Here is a 22,752-nt window from a genome sequence, read left to right on the forward strand (position 1 = left end):
TTTAATACATATTAATATATTCATTTTACAGCCATATTTAGTTCTTTGCTGTGCACATTATTGTGATCAAGTTTCACGTCAAATTTTACGAAACTTTTGTAATATTATGAAATTTCATTTTTCTCAGCCTCCGTCTCTATTATTTGTCTTTTTTTTTTTGCTGGAAAAGAAGCGATTGTTTGTTTGTTTTTGAATTTCGCGGTCTATCTGCGCTAGACGTTCCTAATTTAGCAGTGTAAGACTAGAGGGAAGGCAAGTAGACATCACGACCCACCGCCAAACTCTTGGGCTACTCTTTTACTAACGAATAGTAGGATTGACCGTACATTATAACGCCCCCACGGCCGATAGGACAAGCATGTTTGGTGTGACGGGGATTCGAACCTGTAACCGTCAGATTACGAGTCGAGTGTTTTAACCACCTGGCCATGCCGGGTCGTCACTTTTCTTGACTATGCTTTACTTTACGTTTATATATATATATATATGAAGGAACCAGATTATATTTTGTATAGTAAGAGACGGGTCGAATGTGGCTCAATTATCAGCATATGAGGACTGTGGGTACAAATATTCGTGACCCGTTGCCGTAAAAAACACACTCCACACTTTGAGGTCAGGGATTCAATATAAAATTCCACTTTTCGTTCAGACAAGAGTAATCCAATAGTGGTGATGGATGGCTTTGATTATACTATGCAACATAAGTTTTACCTTTTCTTGTTCCTGGGCAGAAAATGTTATTTCCCAATTACGTATGCCTAAAGTAAATGGAAAAGACCTATTTTTCTCTTCAAACTTTGCATTTGTGACCTGGGAGCGTATAATGAAAACATGATGGGAGACTATATATGGGGACTGATACATGATAGTGATTTACATTACAGTCGCAAGTCTCGAAAAACTACTCGCTTCTAAACATTTTCGTTCATTTTTGTATAACTTTAGTATAAATACATGTAAATCGTGATTCATATGTTGTTTCATTCAGACCTTATGAAAATGAAAATGTGGAAATTTGCCCATTTTTACATAGAAACATTGGTTAATTCCTAAATTACATTATCCAGGTCACAAAAGCAAACTTTGAAGGGAATAATGGCCATTTTTTGTACTTTTGTAACATAAGCACTTAGGAAATAACACGTACTATCGAGAATCAAAATTTGTGTTACATAGTGTTATTGCCTGTCATCTGATCTATTATTTCAAAATTGTAGCGACGGCTATACGTAGATAACCATTGTTTCAGCTTTTCGCAAAATCTTGAAATAAACAAACAATATAATACGATCTTGTATATGATACAATAATAACACCATGTAGGGTTAACAGGTAATTATGTTAGTCAATATTAGAGAGAGAGAAATATCTTGGAATATATATAAAAATTATTTTGTTTGACTTTCTTGCTATTGGAGAAACTTAATCCTAGCATTTTCAACTCTGCTGTTTGAAATATGCTTAAAACAAAATATTCATTACGTTAACTAAATATCATACCTTAACACACCAATGCCGAGCCAGCGAGATAAGACAAAGTCGTATTTTGTAGCTGTTTGGTTGCCTGAAGAATAACATTTTATTTTCTGTTTTATACAATATAAAAACGTACTCGATGAAGAATTGTTCTATTTTTACAGAATGTTTTAACGAGTATGCGCGACGATAGTATTTAACGTATTATGCAGTATGATTAACTACTGTTTGTTTTTATAAAAAACAACAACAACTTATTTTTGAACTTACAAGATGGCGAACTGTTACCTCTTTTTGAATGTTTCGGTGACCCTGCCAACGTTTTAATATTACAGAATGTTCTTACGAGCATCTATAATCACCCATTGTTATCCTATTCACATAAAACTCTTGTCAGTATCAAAAATGACGCATTATTATCGATTGATACAGTTCTTGAACGAACGTGCCTGATGATGGATTGCTATCTATTTCCAGGCAATTACCACAGATACGCATAATGATGACCTGCTAATAGTTTACTCGTGATCATTCATGTTGATGAATTATTATTTGTGTTAAGAACATTATAAAAATGTGAGCTGTATTAATTAAAAATATTCCAAGAACTTTGGTAAGATAAACTGTTATTTGTGTTAGAAATATTTCGTGGACACCAATAACAATAGATTGTTTACTCTTTAAATAATATCTTATAAATAGACATAATAATAATAATTTTGTGCGTGTGTGTGTGTGTATACTATATAATATACTTGCTAGTTAGCTGAACAGTGTTAATAAACACGAATAAAACTGAATGTTATTTATTACAGAGTATTCCTATGAGCATGTCTCGAATGGATCAAATCCCCTCTGGAGCAGAAATTAAAAACCGTTATGCGAACGTAATTCCAAGTAAGTTTATTATTATTAATGCGGCTAGTAGTTTGTTTGGAATAAATTACAAAACTACACAATGGGCTATCTATGTTCTGCCCACGACGAGTATGGAAACTCGGTTTCTAGTGGTATGGATCCGTAGACATTCCATTGTGCCACTGGGGGGCACGCGGGTAACAGTATATTATATTTCTGAGACTTCCGTTGCCTCCTTGTAGCTCAGCTGTAAGTCTGAAGGCTTATAGTGCTAAAATTAGGATTTCGATACCAGTGGTGGGTACAACATAGATAATCTAATATGTAGCTTAACATTAACTAACCGTAGTTAAACAAGACTTTTGTTATTAGTTAAAATTGTTAGAAGAGTTTTCCAAATCTTTTAACTTTTTTGTTAACATTTGAATTGATACATGATTATATGAAGCTCTATACATATTTTAATTAGTTTTAATAATGATAATAGATTAAATTAATGGATAAACAAAACAAGGTTAATGAAGATGAAAGTATTACCGAAAAAATCAAAACATATTCATATTAATTAGATCAGGCTCAACATGGCCAGGTGAGTTAAGGCGTTCGACTCGTGATTTAATGGTCACGGGTTCGAATTCCCATCGCACCAAACATGCTCGTCCTTTCAGCCGTGGGGGCGTTATAATGTGATGATCAATCCCACTATTCGTTGCTGAAAGAGTAGCCCAAGAATTGGCGGTGAGTGGTGATGACTAGCTGCCTTCCCTCTAGTCTTACACTGCTAAATTAGGGATAACTAGTGCAGATAGCCCTCGTGAAGCTTTGCGCGAAATTAAAAAACAATACAAAAACAAACAATTAATTAGATCGTTATGATATAATAATGATATTATTATATCATTAAAGCTTATAAACTCGATATCAGTCAATGAATTCAATCCCTATAATATTTCAAACTTTTATTGGCTCAAGTTTGACTTGTTACAGTCTTCTGATTTTTTTTTCTCCAGATCCAAAGACCCGTGTTCCCCTGAGTTACATCCGTGGAGAAGCAAACTCCAATTACATCAATGCCAATTTCGTAAGGGTAAGTCATGGTGAACTAAGTTCCAAACACATGAATCTTAATTTTATAGCTCTTGACCCACAATCTGAAGGTCGCAGGTTCGATTCTCCGCCTCACCAAACATGCTCGCCCGTTCAGCCGTGGGAACGTTATAATATGATGGTCAACCCCACTATTCGTTGGTAAAAGGGTAGCCCAAAAGTTGGCGGTTGACGGTGATAACTAGCTACCTTTCACTCTAGACCCCCCTTCAGTGGTACAGCGGTATGTCTGCGGACTTACACCGCTAGTAAACGACTTTTAATATCAGTGGTGGTAGGCAGATTACAGATATGCTATTGTGTAACTTTGTTTTTAATTGCAAATAAATTAACTATCACTGCTAAATTAGGGGCGGCTAACACAGGTAGCCTTCGGGTGGCTTCAAACCAAATCTAATTTTATAAGTCTAGGTGAGTATGTAGTCCCTTTATTTTCATCCAATAAAATTAAATTCAAACATGTAAGGATTCTTATATTTTAAAAGTAAATAAACTTGTCTAAATTTCAGGAGAACCAAAATCTCGTTATATCACTCCACATGCATGAGTATGTGCTGGCCCGGCATGGCCAAGCGTGTTAAGGCGTGCGACTCGTAATCTGAGGGTCGCGGGTTCGCATCCCTATCGCGCCAAACATGCTCGCCCTTTCAGCCATGGGAGTGTTATAATGTTACGGTCAATCCCACTATTCGTTGGTAAAAAATAGCCCGAGAGTTGGCGGTGGGTCGTGATGACTAGCTGCCTTCCCTCTAGTCTTACACTGCTAAATTACGGTCAATCCCACTATTCGTTGGTAAAAAATAGCCCGAGAGTTGGCGGTGGGTCGTGATGACTAGCTGCCTTCCCTCTAGTCTTACACTGCTAAATTAGGGACGGCTAGCGCAGATAGCCCTCGAGTAGCTTTGTGCGAAATTCAAAAACAAACAAACAAACAATGAGTGTGTGCTACTAATTGTTGAGTCGCAGAACGACCGCAGTTTTTTACTAATTAACTGCCAATATTCTAATTGTGACTGATCATTAATTCTTCTCATGTCAAATTAGAAAAACAAATTCTTAATTTGCCAATTCTGAAAAGTGAACGACAGTAGCTCCCATTTCTCTTCAACTACATTAATACCGTGAGTGTTATATATGCTTAAAAGTCAGAACCACTGATTTTAACGTTGTAAGTCCGCAAACTTACCGTTGTCCCACAGGGGACATTCGTGAAGAAAATCAGTAGATTGTAAAATATCACATAACAGACCTGAAACCTGAATATTGTGTCGTAGCCAGAACTATCATTCGTTTCTGAGAAGCCACCTTTAATTTCTGAAAACTAAACAGTTTCTGATGTTGGTCTTGTGGTTTCATATGAAGTGCTAATGCTTTTCTCTGTTTTACTGCCTTGACCATCAAATTCTAAAGTTTACATCAAATTATTTCTTGTTTATTTTGTAGATGATTAAATGAAGAGACCCGGCATGGACAGGTAGGTAGGGCACTCGACTCGTAATCTGAGTGTCGCGGGTTAGAATCCCCGTCGCACCAAACGTGCTCGCCCTTTTAGCCGCGGGGGCGTTATAATGTGACGGTCAATCCCACTATTCGTTAGTAAAAGAGTAGCCCAAGAGTTTGGCGGTGGGTCGTGATGACTAGCTGCCTTCCTTCTAGTCTTACACTGCTAAATTAGGGAAGGCTAGCGCAGATAGTTCTCATGCAGCTTTACTCGAAATTCACAAAGAAAAACAAACAATTAAATGAGGATTATTGTATATTGGAAGTTCTTTAAGAACATTAATTTAAATATATTTAGATCTCATAAAGAATAATATCAACATGTCTAGTTTAATAAGATGTGAATTACATTAGTTTGCTCAGATCTTTATGGAGATATATTAATTAAACACGCGTTTAATGTATAGGGTTATGGAGGAAAACCGGACTTCTATATTGCATGTCAAGCTCCTTTGCCTGAAACTGTGGCGGATTTCTGGAGAATGATTTGGGAACAACAGTGTAAAGTAATTTTGATGCTGACCCAGTGGGATGAAGGTGACATAGTAAGTTACTTCTTTTGTAGCTAACTGAAATACAAATGTTAAAAAAGAATACATAATCTAAGTAAATCTAGGCTATTATTAAGAAATCATGCAGCCTATTGCAATCTAAAAAGTTATGTAAACATTTTGTATACCAAGTGCAAAATAGAGAAGTAATATATCTCCCCAAGTCTTGCAAGTTTAATAGCATTTATTACCTGCAATCAAAAAGTAGATTCGATACACTATACTCTTTCCTACACTATTCACTACCACTGGAGTTCATAAGTGTTTCCAAATTATTTCTAATATTCAAATTATGACTTCTTTCCTACACTATTCACTACCACTGGAGTTCATAAGTGTTTCCAAATTATTTCTAATATTCAAATTATGACTTCTTTCCTACACTATTCACTACCACTGGAGTCAATAAGTGTTTCCAAATTATTTCTAATATTCAATTTACGATTTCTTTCCTACACTATTCACTACCACTGGAGTTCATAACTTTATCATCTTACGAGATGAACAATTTTATAATACTTAATGAAAAGAACCATTCAAAACATTGCGTGAAGTCACTACTTTTCTATGTAAAAATATGCACGAACTCCCAGTAGCTATTGATCTGGTTTGTTTTGAATTTCACACAAAGCTACACGAGGGCTACCTTGACCAACCGTTCATAATTTAGCAGTGAAAAACTAGAGGAAAGGTAGCTAGTCAACATCACCAACCGCCAATTCTTGGACTACTATTTTATCAACGAATCATCACATTATAACTCCCCCACAGCTGAAAGAACGAGCATGTTTGGTGTGACAAGGATTCGAACTGGCAACCCTCAGATTGCAAGTTGAACGCCCTAAATACCTGGCGATGTTAGTCTCCCAGCAGTTATTGGCGGAATTAGCTGTAGTATCGATGATATATTTGTCAATTTTTTTCTATGTTTTGATTTTCGTATTAGATGACTTGTAACTAGCAAGCTTAGATCCACGAGTAATTTTAGTGGATGAATAACTTATAAAATGTGTAACGAAATCCAAAGAGTTATAGAGCCCCTAATAAGTTTAAAACTAAAGAACTATAATTATTAAAAAAACACACCAAGTGTTAGGTTAAAGAATGCCTGTCGCTATAGCAAGCTATAAGTCACACTATTTACTTAAAATGTTATAAGAAAAACACACACAAACGTATTTATATGTGTGGTGTTTTGAAATGTCTTTTGCTCACACAGTGATTCTGCATTATAAAAATTTTATTAGTATGTAGCTTTGGTGTTACCAAGTAATGTAATCCTGTGAATTATTCAGCATACACTAAATTTGGGCACGGTATAGCCAGGTGGTTAAGCCATTCGACTTGTAATATGTCACACCAAACATGCATGCCTTTTCAGCCGTGGGAGCGTTATAATGTGACGGTCAATCCCACTATTCGTTGGTAAAAGAGTTGGCGGTGGGTGGTGATGATTAGGTGCCTTCTCTCTAGTCTTAGACTGCTAAATTAGGGACGGCTAGCGCAGATAGCCCTCGTGTAGTTTTGCGCAAAATTCAAAAACAAACAAACAACACTAAAAGTGGAGCACCCCAGTGGCACAGTGGTATGTCTGCGGACTTATACTGCTAGATTCGGATTTTGATACCCGTAGTGGGCAAAGCACAGATATCCCTTTGTGTGGCTTTGCGCATAATAACAAAACAAGTGCTAAATGCGAAGCAAAATCTACAATTCATCACCGAGTTATACTGGTTTCAGGAAATTTCACCCCTCATCAATAACCTCGGGCAAATCGAAAGAATGGCTACATGTAGTGGGAGAGTGTATATTATATTTATGGTGTTTTGATATATGTTTTACTCGGCACAGAATGATCGTATATTTGTGTATTTTTTCAATACGGTTATTCTTCTATTTTGAAGTCGTTTAATGTTTATATAATTATGTATTCCTTACATATAGGAATAAATTAACCTACGGACTTATACGTTCACTTAAGACGTTCTCGTTGGATCAGCGATACGTTTATGGAGTTAGAACTCTAAAATCCGTACTTTGATTCCACCTGGTGGACAGAGTGCAAACAGCTCATAGTGTAGTTTTATGGTCAAAGAATAACCGTACAATGTGAGATTAATATAGGCTGTGATGCATACGTATACGTACACATTTAATATATGATTAACTATACGTTAATATTATATACACCCGTATTAGAATCTATCTTTGCTAAAACACCATGTATTTTATAGTAGATTATGAGATAAATATCTCCAGTTCTGTAACTAACAAATTAAGCACGACAAAAGCACTTCTTCAAGTGTTAGAGTGTGTATATATATAGCGCTATTTGTGTATCTCTTCAGGATAATTGATGTCTTAAACTTGATTAAAGTAAGAAACTAAAAAAATACGTGTCCAGTAGAGGAAAGCTATTAGCTTCTCGAAAGCTAAAATATAAACAATGGTAACAAACTTCTCATTTCCGAACAGCCACAGTGTGCGCCATATTTCTCAGAAAACACTGTCAAATGCCATCGCGTGTTTGGTGATTTCCAGGTATCCTTGCACAAAAGACAAGTTGAAGAACACTACACTATCTCGATATTTCGGTTGTATAATCTACAGGTAAATTTATGTTTATAACTAATTGTTAAATATATCTATTCTATTAACTCGGAGCGGGCCTGGCTTGGCCAGGTGGTTAGGGCGCACGACTCGTAATCCGAGGGTAGCGGGTTGGAATCTCCGTCACACCAAACATGCTCGCCCTTTCAGCCGTGGGTGCGTTATAATGTCACGGTCAATCCCACTATTCTTTCGTAAAAGAGTAGACCAAGAGTTGGTGGAGGGTGGTGATGACTATCTGCCTTCCATCTAGTTTTGCACTGCAAAATTAGGAACGGCTAGCGCAGATAGCCCTCGTGTAGTTTTGCGCAACGTTAAACACACAAACAATTATTAACTGGGAGCGAATTAAGTGTTGCCTAGGTCAGAGAATACATTCCGCACATTCAGAAAGCGAGTGACAGTCAGCGCTGAACAAATTTCTTATGGCGGCATAAGACTATTTATCTTTTACTTGGTTAGTAATGTAAATTTAGGAATGGCCATACCTGAACTCTAGGAGTTTATGACCTGGCTATTCAGCCCACGTATTGTAAAAATACGTTTTTAAAATTGAAAATACCAATACATGTCGTTAAAAACAAGTATGGGGTATCTTGTAATATGTTTTTTTTATTATTAGGAGGGTTAAAGTCGATCATTAATATCTAAGACATTTAGTTAAAATTTGTATGTTTGTTTTTAATTTCGCGCAAAGCTACACGAGGACTATCTGCGCTAGCCGTTCCTAATTTAGCAGTGTAAGACTAGAGGGTAGGCAGCTAGTCATCACCATCCACTGCCAACTCTTGGACTACTCTTTTATCAACGAATAGTGAGATTGACCGTCACATTATAACGCCTCCACGGCTGAAAAGGCAAGCATGTTTTGTGTGACGGGAATTCGAACCCGCGACCTTCAGATTACGAGTCGAGCGCCTTAACCACGTAACCATACCGAGCCGTTAAAATGTGAATCATTATTCTGTGCTAATTCATAGCTTTCTATTAGACATTCATCAGAGATTTTGTTTGTTAACGATTGTCGTTCTACTCCGAAAAAAATCATTAATAACCTCTGAACATAATACGTATAAAACAAGCAAAATATATAAATAATGAGATGTGTGGAATTACCTCCTATTGCCCGGCATGGCTAGGTGGGTTAAGGTGTTCGACTCGTAATCTGAGAGTCGCGGGTTCGAATCCCGGTCGCACCAAACATGGTCGCCCTTTTAGCCGTGAGGGCGTTATACAGACGGTCAATCTCACTATTCGTTGGTAAAAGAGTAGCCCAAGAGTTGGGAGTAGGTGGTGATGACTAGCTGCCTTTCCTCTAGTCTTACACTGCTAAATGTGGGATGGCTAGCGCAGATAGCCCTCGTGTAGCTTTGCGCGAAATTCAAAAACAAACAAATAATTACCTTTTGTTAACGAGGAGGAAGAGGTCAAATGTACCTGACCCTCCTGGGTATTTAACAACATCAATACCCAAATACCCACACAGTCAAACTTTGTTAACGATATTTTCAGTCGAAGTCGATTTGGTATATTTGTTTGTGAGGTTTGTTCTGAATTTCGCGCAATGCTTCTCAAGGACTACATGTGCTAGCCGTTTCTGATTTGGAATTGATGGATTAAAGGGAAGGCAGCCAGTTAACACCACCATCATCGCCGATTCTTGGGCTACTTTCTACCAAAGAAAAGAAGGATTGATTGTCACGTCTCAAAAGGTGAGGACTTTGAAAGACAGTATTCGAATTCTCGAGCCTCACGTTGCGAGTCGAGCGCTCTGATCTCCAGGTCATGCTAAGCCTGTTTATTAACGATTATGCTTTAACTACCAGGCCATGCTAAACCTGTCTACGAACGATTATTTTTTAACCACCAGGCCATGCTAAGCCTGTTTACTAACGATTATGTTCGAACCACCAGGCCATGCTAAGCTTGTTTACTAACGACAATAGAAGTTAGTGACAAAGAAATAATTGTAGCCAAAATACAGAGCAATTAGCAAAAAAAAAAAAAGTTTATTAAGAAAAATCAGTTGAAGATGGACTAAACAACAAAATAAATTATTTACTCTAAATCTTTAGTAATATGAGTCTTTAATCTGAAGAGGTCACAGAGACAAATAGGGGAAGTAAAGAGTTGCTTAGTGTTTTCTCTACACTGTTAAAGGAAGGTTTCAGAATGATTTATCCTTTCAAACGCGATAAATATTATGTTGTTTCTGTAATAAAAAGAAAATTTAAGCACTCTAGTTCTTTTTAACTGTAATATTACTTGTTTTCTATTAGACTACTGCCTGACTAAACTTCTGTCAAGGGTGCGTATAATTTCAGTTGTTTATACGATATATCATTGTAAATAACTTATATAAGTACTGGTTTAATTGTCTGTCTTAGAGAAACTTGTTTCGAGAAATAACTCATCTCTGGTACAGAACGTGGGCAGCTCATGGAGTTCCAGAAGACGTAAACATAATGCTGCAGTATCTATTGGAAGCTCGGCGCTATATGAATAATAACACTGGCCCTGTTGTCGTTCATTGTAGGTAAGTTTAAAGAGAAAATACTCCCTCTGGGACAGCTGTAAATCTGCGGATTTACAATGCTAAAATCAGAGGTTCGATTCCTGTTGGTAGACACGGCAGATAGCTCAATGCGGCTTTGATATAAGAAAAACATAAACACACAATTAAAGAAAAGAAGCGCTTTTAGTAAGTTAAGACCCCCTGTCCACGAAAGCCCAATCCCTCTTAGCGTCGCGCCAAATTTTGAAATATTATGTTCCAGAAAGCGCTGATTAGTAGAAATAAAATTCATAAATCTATTATTCAGAATTTTATTTTTCAGATTTGAAATGCACGAAGTTTGAAAAACTATACAGTTGTATACAGCAGAAGTGGTTTTAGAGGTTTCATCGTTTCCATATTCTTCTTGCTTTCTTATAATATAATTAGATTTTGACCTCTCAGGTCATTTGCCCTTCTTTCTTTCTATGAATAGGTTCCTGGAAAGCAGGGGCGTGGCCAGAAATAGCCATTGAGGGGGACGCCATGCTAGGAGGGTCTGGGGGCATGTCCCCGGGAAATTTTTAAATAAAAACATAAAAGAAAAGCCTGAATTGTGTATTCTGAGACCACCTTTTCGGCAAATTTCAGAATGGCACACTAAGGTGTTTGTCTTATTTTTAATCATAAATAAATATATAGGCCTATATATATAATATATAACTTAAAGTTATCAGGCCCAACAAAGTAGGCCTACAGTCCTGTCATCAACATATAAAATATAGAGTCACTCAGGAGAGTGTAAAATATATGTATAATGTCTATAATCTGTATTCAAATATCATACACAGTGAATGTTCAGATTCCCTGGATTTCAGGAATTAACTTCACAAGTAAACAATGGGTGGCTGGCAGCACCATGGCACTAACCTAGTACCATTGGCGCCATCTATAGTGAATGATTCACTATAGATGGCGCCAATGGTACTGTGAATGTGACGTTGACAAACAGAAGTTGCGACAAACAATCATTCACTATGTCAAGCCTGAAAAAGCATATATTTCTGTACTAGTGGGTTTTTCTCGACATCACTGATTAATTAGAACTATGTCTTTCTGTCTCTTTTAAATAAACGCTGAAACAAAAAAAAAATGCCTATTTGAGAATACCTGGAAGCCAGGGAGTGATTATGTTTTTCCCCAGTGTGGTCCAAGAAAGTTGCGTTTTCAGCATCGTTGGCTTTCACAGTGGAGATGGCTACTCTGCAGTCAATATGCAAAGGGTGCTATCTGCAAGTGCTGCTGTCTTTTTGCTCCTGATGGTGCTGGTGCTGGAAGCCAGAAATTGGGACAATTAGTGAAATTTCTATACACAAACTGGAAGAATTCTGTTGAAGACTTCAAGGCACATGAATTGAAACAGTACCACCAAGACAGCAAAGAAAAAGCTAACAATTTTCTACAGGTCGTAAACACAAGTTCATCTGTGCATTTGTAGCTTGATGCAACTTAAAAGCAAGATATTTAACAGAACCGGCAATATATAATGTCTATTATTGATACTGTATTAACAGTATTATTGACAGGATTTAGCTTTGAGGGGAAAATATAATGCTGGTCCAATGTTTGTTGGTGAAACTGATGAGTAGTCCATCAATAATGATGGGACTTTCCGGGCAGTTTTGCGCTACATGGCAAAGGGTGATGTCAAGCTTTCAGCAAGCCTTAAGAGTACAAAGAGAAATGCTACATATCTGAGTCCTAAAATTCAAAATGAAATCATAAATGCCTGTAATACTCATGTTCTTCATGCTTTTGTCAACAGGGTTAATGCTGCAAAGTGTTTCTCAATATTAGCTGATGAAACAACAGATATTTCAGGCATTGAACAGTTTTCGCTGTGTGTTAGATAGTGCATGCCAATGACAACTCTGTTGCAATATATACCTGATTATGATGTGACAGGCAGAAACTTGACTGATGTTATCCTAACCAATCTGACAAAATATGGAATTGACATGGCTTATCTGCGAGGACAAGAGTACGACGGTGCTGCCTCTATGAGTGGGAAATTCAATGGTGTCCAGAGACACATAACTGTAAATTCCCACTTGCACCCTATGTACACTGCAGTGCCCATTCTCTAAACTTGGCAATTTCTGATGCTTGTAAAGAAATTCCTGTGCAAAATTGCATGAGAGTAATTTTTAGCATTGAAAACTTTCTCAATAGATCCAACCGAAAGCACGTTTTGGCTCTTTCGGTGGAGAATAAAGCACCTGAATCGATAAAAAAAAGATTGAAAAGTTTCTGCCCCACCCGGTGGGTTGAGAGGCATGACTCAGTCATTGTCTTTCCAGAATTAATTCATGCAGTTGCAGATGCCCTTGAGACCATATCAGGTGGCAAGACAAAGATTCTGCCACGCAAGCCAATCAATTGTTGTGTTCTATAACACAGCAAGAATTCATCATTACTCTAGTTACCATTGTTAAATTGTTTTCCTTTGGTTTACCTCTGTGCAACTTACTGCAGCAACAGAACATTGATTTAGGTGCTGCGATGCAACCAAACTTGTTGTAGATGTCCTGGCAAGAACGAACAGGCGTTTGATCCTTTCATAGATATTCGATTGTATTTCTCTAGTTCTGACAAAACTTGCTGTATTAAAATAGTGTTCAATCAGAAATTTGCATTTGACCATTTGTTGTGTGTGAAATTATCTGCCATGCAATCACGAATCTTTATGAAACTTCACAGGTGGCAACTGAACTTGTCTAAAGAGTTTGGGTCCATGGGGGGCTAACCCCCGCTCCCCTTGGCTACGCCCCTGCTGGAAAGACATTTGACAGATTTCACTTGTGAGTGTATTTTTTTAATCAGAAGAATTTTTTTAGATTGTATTATTGGATTACGGTTAAGAAGTTTGGTGCTTTCAATCTATTTTTCGACTTCGAGATTTTTTTACTGAAAGTTGGTCGGTTTTTCGTGACTGTGGGTCATAAACAGAGAAAGTAACGTATTTCATTCAGATTAATTTAAACTGTAATAACCTTAGTATATAAATCATTGCGTTAGTTTACAAATGCAGTGTACTTAAATGTACATTATATCTTACAGAAACCTGTCTTATATATATGGGCATGGCCAGGTGGTTAGGGCGCTAGATTCGTAAGCCGAGGGTTCGAATCCCCGTCACACCAAACGTGCTCACCATTTCAGCAGTGGGGGCGTTAGTAGTGGTAAAAAAGTAGCCCAAGAATTGACGGTGAGTGGTGATGACTAGCTACCTTCCCTCCAGTCATATACTGCTAAATTAGGGACGGCTAGCACAGATAGCCCTCGTGTAGCTTTGCGCGAAATCCAAAACAAGTCAAACATATATATATGTAAGGTTAGCGTATCTTTTTTTGCCCTTGGGTGCAAAGCTACAGAATGTGCTCTCTGTCGAAATACGATTCTTGAAGTTATGAGCCCCAGACTCATCGCTGAGCCACCAGGGGGCAATAGTGTAACATTAGTATGATCGTGATATGTATTTTGTTTGATCAATGGAAGAGTGTTTTCAGTTTTATTTTCTTAAGTAATTACTTATGTTGGCATAGTAACTCCAATCAGACTACAGTTCTTTTGTGCGTACGTGAACGTGGCAAGTGAGTGCTAACCCTAGTTAATAACACTTTATAATCAGTTTTGTTTATTTTCTTACAGTGTAACGAACTGAAAAATTTGTGTTCACTGTCACGTTTTTGTTTGAAATCCAGATTTGAGGAACTTAAATAAAAGCAGTTTTGTTCTTCATGCTATAATTTCAACTCAGTTACGTCAGTCCAAGGCCGTTATGTGTATTTTTGTAAACAGAAATAAAAATAAACAAATAGGCGTTTTCTTTTGCAATATTTTAGAGCCCGAATTATTGAAATGTGTGCAATGTATTTCAATTTGAGCAATAACGACATTATATGCACTAAATCTATTCAAATATAATAGTACTGTCTGTTGTATGTCTATGTAACTACTTCAGAGGGTTTAGCTGGATCTTCACCAAAATTGGTATGAAAGTTCATAAGGTTCGTGCGGGGGTAGAAACAAATTTTGAGTTTTGCATTTTGCGATTTTTAAGGGCGTTTGTTTGTTTTCACTACTACTTCGCCCCATGTATATGAATCTTCAATAACTTTGGTGTGATGGTTTATTGGATTCATGGGGAGATGCATGCTTGTTTGTTATTAAGCACAAAGCTATACAAAGGGCTTTTGTGCTCTGCTCACCACGGGTATCGAAACCCAATTTCTAGTGGTATAAGTCCGCAGGCATACCACTGTGCTAACTGGAAACAAGAGATACATCCAAATTTGCCGTTTCATATTTTGTGTTTTGAAGTTTTTATGGGCGCTTTTTACATTTACGTATAAGGGAAGCAACGTTTCATGTCCTAAGATAACTTTTCATTAACCATGTATTTACATAACTTTTGTCCAGGGAACGGGTACTCGAGCTACTTAAAAATATAAGTTAATATTGAAAGTGTTTTTTTTGTTGTTGTCAGCAATGAATAATGCCCCTGTCTTGTTTTGCCTATTTGAATAACGATTTGTTTTGAATTTAGTGCAAAGTTACACGAGGGCTATTTGTGCTAGCTGTCCCTGCTTTAGCCATCAAAGATTACTCTTTTATCAAGAAATAGTAGGATTGACCGTCATATTATAACGCCCCATTGCTGAAAAGACGAACGTGTTTGGTATGATGAAGATTCGCCCTGAGATTACGAGTCGAACACATCAACCACCTGGCCATGCCAGACCATTGAATAACAAAACGGAATATATCAAAAAACTATGATTTGACACCAGTAAAAAGCGACATTTTAAAGCATTGAATGAGAGAATGAAAACTGCTTTTATATTTTATTTTCACAGTGTGTGTGTGTGTCTGTGGGTATGTGTTTCTTATAGCAAAGCCACATTGGGTATCTGCTGTGTCCACCGAGGGGAATCGAGCCCCTGATTTTAGCAGCGTAAATCCGAAGACTTACCGCTGTCCCAGGATAAGGACTATTTTCACAGAATAAATACTTGATGATATGTTATTTTAAACCTCTAAAACGGAGGTATTAAAAGAAAGGTTATTCCTTTTTCCCAATATTCGACGTACCATGAACTTTGCCATTTTTAAGATGTCTGTATTAAACAGTAAGGGAAAAAAATCTGTCGAACGCTTTAACCTTAGATTATAAGAGAATGTGTTCTTTTTTATTACAGTTCTGGAACGGGAAGAACTGGGATTGTGTTAGCCTTAGATATCTGTATGAGAGAGTTCGAAGAATGTCGAACTGTGGACATCCTCCGTTGCGTATCCAGACTTAGACAAGATAGAGATGGCGCTGTTCAAACAAAGGAACAATATTTTTTTCTTTATGAGGTATGTGTAGTGTATAGAACTGGTACATGGAGTAAACAGTTTGAAGGTCATAGCAAAATGGAGTTGTTTTAACAGCACCCTCACGAGCCAGGGGAAGACTTTTTTGTCGAAAAGAAAACCATCCAGTCTTGTTTTTCTTAATTTAAATCGAAATATTTTGGAAATTTTTGTTGGTTAAAAATAGAAAAGAAGGAATTTTCCATACTCTTGGAGCTGCAAAAACTGATTTTTAGTGGTAAGTGACCATGACACTATGTAACACAAATTTTTTTCCTGGATAGTATATGTTATTTTGTAATTGTTTATGCTGTAAAAGTACAGAAAATGGCCATTATTCCCTTCAAGCTTTGCTTTTGTGGCCCAGATAATGAAATTTAGAAATTAACCTGTTTTCTACGTAAGAAAAGGCAAATTTGCACATTTTCATTTACACACGGTCTGAATAAAACAACATGTGAATCAAGATTTACATGCATTTATACTAAAGCCATATAAAAATGTTTGGAAATGAGTAGTTTTTTGAGATTTTCTACAGTAATGTAAATCACTTTCACGTATCAGCCCCCAAATATAGTCTCCCATTATGTTTTCGTTATACGATCCTTCGTAGCGGCGTTCAAAGTACAGTATATCTTGGTGGAAGCGCTAGCCTTGCTTCTCTCAGTATGCTCCCATGTTCTCCTTGAATTTATCAAGATGAGTGTCAAGGATATGGACTTCCACTGACACCCTGCAGCCCATTTTGCCGCAGTTCTTCACCAAAGCCTCAACCAGTTTCACATAATTTTCGGCCTTGTGATTGCCCAAGAAGCCTCAAACCACTGCGACAAAGCTGCCCCAAGCTTTTTTTTTTCCTTACTGAGCTTCTTGGGAAACTCTGTGCACTCCAGGATCTTCTTTATTTGTGGTCCATCTAAGGCACCAGCTTAGGGAAGAAGTCTCGAAGGTACTTGAAGACTGCAGACTCCTTATCATGAGCTGTGACAAGTTATTTCATAAGATCCAATCATATGTGAAATGGTGGGAACAACACCTTCTAGATGTCCACTAATGGCTCACACTTGGTTCTCCACAGAGAAGTTGGTCTGTTGTGGCCAATGCTTTCTCTTGTAGTGGACCTGCTGTTCCAAAGGCAAAGATAACAGGGAAACTTGGTAAAGCCTCCTTGGAGACCCCTCAGGAATGCCACCATTTTGAAGTCTCCGATAACCTCCCAGCTATACTCATCATACTTCAAGACTTCTCTCATAGTCTTGAATCTGTTGTATTCTTCTTTGAAGCGCACTGAAAGATATTTAAATTTTAAAATATCTAAAATTTGTACAATATAAAGTCTTACTATTCAAGCGACGAAAAAATTGTCCGTCTTACCTTCTAGAATTTTTTGCAGTACTTGCAGGTAAAATGAGGTGCCTAGGGTTTGTTTTGATCCCCGAAAGGCATGCCAAAATATGCCTTGTAGAATTCACACATTTTAGCAGATGCTGTCACAGAGCACTTTTTGGCTCTTGTCGTGATAAATTGGCCACATACATAGCAGAATGTGTCTGAAGAATGTCTGCAGCTTCTTGATGCCATCTCTGATAAATCAGATAGGTCTGTGTGTTCACTGAGGCAGCTAGAACTTAAATAAAGTGGTAAGCCCCTGTATACATATTACTATGGAAAGTTCAAGAAAATTTTAAAAGATTCTTGAAAATTCTTGTAAGTTCTACAACATTCTAGAAAGTTCTTGAAAATTCTTGTAAGCTTGAGAAAATTCTCTATCAGCTACTCAGCACTGAATCTACCTGGAATGTTCTGGAAAATGGGTAAATTTGTAAAATTCCTTTTCCAAATCCCAAAAGCAGAATTTGAAGATAAAAATAGGTATTTTCCATTTAAACTGAAAGTTAAACATAAAAAGGTGAGAGTAAAAGCATAAAAGGGATGCAGTTGCTTAATTAATTATCTGTGAATGTGGCTTTATTGAAATGTACTGAATTATCTTCCATCAGTTACACCTTAATACTAACTGGTATGGAGACTCGAGGATGCTGTATCCCACTTAAAAAATTATAATTTACGGAATTGAACTTTTAATATTCTACAAACTATAAAGTGAATACCCCTCTTAGCTACTGAGGGACGTGTTAACATATGTAAATTTATGTATATTAAAGTTATTCAATGCATTTCTAGTAGACAAGATACGGATTAATTTATACCAACCGTATATTTTGTCACAACTAGAACAAAAATATTTTGTACAAACTTTCACATATACATTGATAATAACAAGTTAGAAATCAGGTAGAACGTATTTCAAGAGATAATAATACCTCATCACTGAGGTCTAAGTTTTAGATTCAAATGTTTTATTCAGAACATTAAACAAGCGTAAGTTTTTACGATTACGGATGTTTTAATCTACTTGAAACTTGCGTTTAAGTTTAGTTTTTAAATTTAATTTCGCATTGACCATAACTATTTGTTTACTGCTGTCTTGAAATATAGGGTGGTCCTAAAAACTTCCCTGAAAATTAGGCAAAATAATATCTTTAGGGAAATTTTTACTAACTACATTAAATGTGACAAGCCAACAATGTTTATTATCGAGTTTTTTATGTTTTTAGGAATCAATCAAAAAGACAATAAGATATCTCGGATCGACTACTACTTAAAATTTATATATAATAATTAAGTATGGGAGTTATTCAGGATCAAACGTTTTCGAATCCCCAGCAAATTGCTTCGATTGAAAGTTTTGTTTGTAGTTTAATTGTTTAATGCTGAAGAATACATTATTTGAATATTATTATTGTAATGATGCTTTAAAAAATCCAGTTTAGCCACTGATTAAATATTTTGTTAAAATAAAATTATTCTGTTTTTCTTCTCTATTAAACTAATAATGTTTCTCTTGTCCTGTTTTTAAACTATTAATATTTTTCTTGTCCTGTTTTTAACTAATAATGTTTCTCTTGTTCTGTTTTTAAGCTAATAATGTTCCTTTTGTTCTGTTTTTAAACTAATAATGCTTCTCTTGTTCTGTTTTTAAACTAATAATGTTTCTCTTGTTCTGTTTTTTACTTTCTTTCAGGCTTTAAATGAATATAGCTGCCGATTTGTCAATCGATCGCGTGGATCGTCTATTATGGTTTATAATGTTTAATCTTGACTCCGAGAATACTGGTTTTCCCAAATTTATTTCTCAAACTGAGATGTGCACATAGAATTATAAAACGTGTCGATCGCGCACGATAGAAATTCTTGGAATAAGTTCTATCATCTATTCCTGCAACGAAGCTGAAAATATAAGAAAAGATTCTGATTTATATTGTCATTACGATTTGTAAGGAGTTTACTTTTTGTATAAAATATAAAATTAATGTGTCTTGATATATATGTTAAGTATTAAATTATGAATTATATATTGCACTTTGATTTAAAGCAATATGTTCTAAACATCATAATAATTGTATGTATATATACATGTGTACATTAATATAATTGTAAATTACTAATATTGAATAACAATCCGATTTTATTTTCGTATGTGCTTCCATATTGGTATATACATATATGTATCTATGTACATATCCCAAGTTCGGCCCCTGTCAGTCACAGGTGCGTTTTTTAATATGCTCGGCATGGCCAGGTGTGTTAAGGCGTTCGACTCGTAATCTGAGGGTCGCGGGTTCGCATCCCCCTAGCACCAAATATGCTCGCCTTTTCGGCCGTGGGGGCGTTATAATATTACGGTCAATCCCACTATTCGTTGGTAAACGAGTAGCCCAAGAGTTGGCGTTGGGTGGTAATGACTAGCTGTCTTCCCTCTAGTCTTAAACTGCTAAATAAGGGACGGGTAGCGCAGATAGCCCTCGAGTAGCTTTGCGCGAAATTCAAAAACAAAACAAAACGTTTTATTAATTTATTATAGTCAGGCTATTCGGTTAAAGTTTTTAATTTTTCTAACTTGCACGACATTATAGCAAAATTTCAAGGTTGGGAATTATTACAGCTTCTCAGTTATAAAGCGGATTAGACTCTCTTAGCACTTCTTCCGATACCTTCGTCATTTGTTCAATTGAAGAACAAATACTGTATTGTTTTTTTTTGTAAGTGCTTTTTGATTTCTTATGTGCAATACTATTCATTATCTTCGATTAAATCGATATAAAGAACGAACATAAATATAATAAAATTCTAACTAAGCCACAGCTTTGTATAACAACTACTTTTATTGTTTTAATTAATTTAAAACACCTGTTCGTGCAACAGCTTCTATCTCCCCCAAAAAATCATCTTTCAACATGTATATTAAGCAGTGTTACAAAAACTATTTATCATTCAGACATCATATGTCATGTAAGCATCATATAACTTGTTTCTCACATTTTAAGAAATGCAATTATTACACCCGTGGTTAGTGAGGTACATTAAATTTTTGATAACGAGACATTCGAATCTGATGGTGTGAATATCTCCAAATATATCGAATATCAGTGATGATCAAATGGAAGGTAAAGTAGAAGTACTGTTACGTATTATAATTTATCTCGGACAAATCTCCGTTATATTATGTTACGCGTCTGTTTGTTCTTTTGAATTTCGCACAAAGCTACTCGAGAGCTATCTGTGCTAGCCGTCCCTAATTTAGCAGTGTAAGACTAGAGGGAAGGCAGCTAGTCATCACTACCCACCGCCAACTCTTGGACTACTCTTTTAGTGACGAATAGTGGGATTGAGCGACACATTATAACGCCCCCACAGCTGAAAGGGCGAGCATGTTTGGCGCGACGGGGATGCAAACCCGCGACCCTCAGATTACGAGTCGTACGCCTTAACACGCTTGGCCATGCCGGGCCGTGTTACGTGTCACGATTTCAAATAGCCGGAAATTTTAATTTTAATTTAGAAGTTAATTGAATTTCGATACGTATCAAATTTATGACATTTGTCAACATGATTGACATACACAGTTTTCTTTCTTAACACAAAATATTTTAACATACAAACCTCAATACAATTTATAAAAATGGATATTACAAATAATGATTTATATACAACAGTTTTACAAACTTACAGAGGAGTAGTTGTGATCTCCCCCACCCAACCACCCTCTAGTATCGTAACCCGCTTTCTGTCACTGCGGGTCCAAAAAACGCTACTGTGCCACTAGGGGACTGAAAAGCAACTGAACTAGTTGGTCTTAAACAAAACAACTGTAAAGTGTATATTAGGCCTAATATGGCCAGGTGGTTAAAGCACTCGACTCCTAATCTGTGAATCGGCGGTTCGAATCCCCGTCACAGCAAACATGCTTCCCTGTAGCTTTACACTCCTAAACATCTCAGACGGGTGTATCAATTTGCCGTCACGTGGCTTTGCACGAAATTCAAAACAAACATAAACAATACTGAGTTTTATATCGGGCCTGAAAGTGATTACTTTACAGACGATCCAGGTCCGCGATGAACAAATTAATTCTGAATTGATGTTGTTACACCTCGCTTAAGCCGACTAGCTTGGTAGGTCTCACACTGTTCACAAGCTGACTCTTACCGATAAAAATATTTAATGTATTCGAAGAAATATTAACGTCCGAAGTTAATTAACTGAGGTTGAATGGTTTGTAATGTTCGAAATATAAAAAAATTCTGTAGTTTTCCAATTAATAAGCATTAATCACAATTATAGCTTCCGAGGCTTACGGTATGCTGGCTGTAGCTGACAAACAAGAATAACTTTCTCTTGATACGTCGGCTTCATATTCTAATCACACGAGATTATCGAACTTTCAACAATGTTCGAAAACACGCTAACGTTTTCGTAAAACAAATATTGTTGATTCTTGCTTTCAAGAATCTTCTACAGGTTTAGAGATCAGGCGAGACTTGCTCAATACACATCCAGAAATATACGTCTCATGCATCAAACTGAAACACACGTACTTTCCTTTTACTTACTCGAAACAAAATGTTTTAATAATATAATTTATCAATTTAAATATACTAATGAATAAAATTATTTAAAGTTATGTTAATAATCTTGTTACATTAGTGGATCGCTAAACACAAGTTGTAGTAATATATACATGTATTGAAAAGTAAATTCAAAAACGAATGAGCATAATGTACCTGAGCGCGGAAGCACATTGTGCTAATATAATAATAAGTAAGCAAAGAACAGTTTATAAGCATAAGGAAAAGTTTTTTTGATGGTGGAACATATTTATGTTTCTACAGAACTTTAGTCTTTCTTCTTCACAATCGCATCGCATATCTTTGGTAGTTAGTTATTTTAGTTTAAAACGTCTTGAGCCCTAAAGGGGCTTAAATGATAACCAGGAAAGATCAGAAACTTTAGTCCCCCCCGTGTTTTTTGTGGCAAAATAAGACAGTTAAATAAAATGATGTAACAATTTATTACACCACAACCTAATTTGACTACAAATATTTACTGTTTGCACTGCCGAAATACTAAATATGAAAAACAAGAAAAGTGTAAGGGATAGGTAAACAGAGATTCAACTGAAATGAAACTGCTGTTAAAAATACTTTAAAAGCAAGGAATTATCTAATAAATATACTTTAATTATACCTAATTTTAATGAATTACAATGTAATATAATAGATAATTCCTATTTTCATATTAGACCGCAAACAGTGTAACGAAATAACATTGCACTTGGTTCAAATGATAAAAGTCACAATAAAAAATGTTGTGAAACACTGGATCTCTTTTTAA

At 36.3% G+C, this 22,752-nt stretch overlaps 1 protein-coding gene across 4 annotated transcripts in view; it reads left to right on the plus strand.

The window, feature by feature from the left end:
• LOC143222619 (uncharacterized) overlaps positions 1 to 19,549 on the plus strand; it is a 36,431-nt gene extending 16,882 nt beyond the window's left edge. For 2 of the 4 annotated variants that reach the window (XM_076449325.1, XM_076449323.1), the window contains 7 exons: positions 2,295 to 2,376; positions 3,348 to 3,424; positions 5,352 to 5,489; positions 7,971 to 8,105; positions 10,493 to 10,641; positions 15,861 to 16,020; positions 19,103 to 19,549. In XM_076449325.1, the coding sequence (XP_076305440.1) occupies positions 2,295 to 2,376; positions 3,348 to 3,424; positions 5,352 to 5,489; positions 7,971 to 8,105; positions 10,493 to 10,641; positions 15,861 to 16,020; positions 19,103 to 19,174 (813 nt within the window). In that variant the 3' untranslated portion in view covers positions 19,175 to 19,549. The remainder of the gene's footprint in view (positions 1 to 2,294; positions 2,377 to 3,347; positions 3,425 to 5,351; positions 5,490 to 7,970; positions 8,106 to 10,492; positions 10,642 to 15,860; positions 16,021 to 19,102) is intronic. The other 2 variants (XM_076449324.1, XM_076449326.1) reach the window with 2 other exon arrangements.
• The last annotated feature ends 3,203 nt before the right edge of the window (positions 19,550 to 22,752 follow it).

The sequence above is a fragment of the Tachypleus tridentatus genome, chromosome 8 (assembly GCF_004210375.1).
Source record: "Tachypleus tridentatus isolate NWPU-2018 chromosome 8, ASM421037v1, whole genome shotgun sequence".
Classification (NCBI taxonomy): domain Eukaryota; kingdom Metazoa; phylum Arthropoda; class Merostomata; order Xiphosura; family Limulidae; genus Tachypleus; species Tachypleus tridentatus.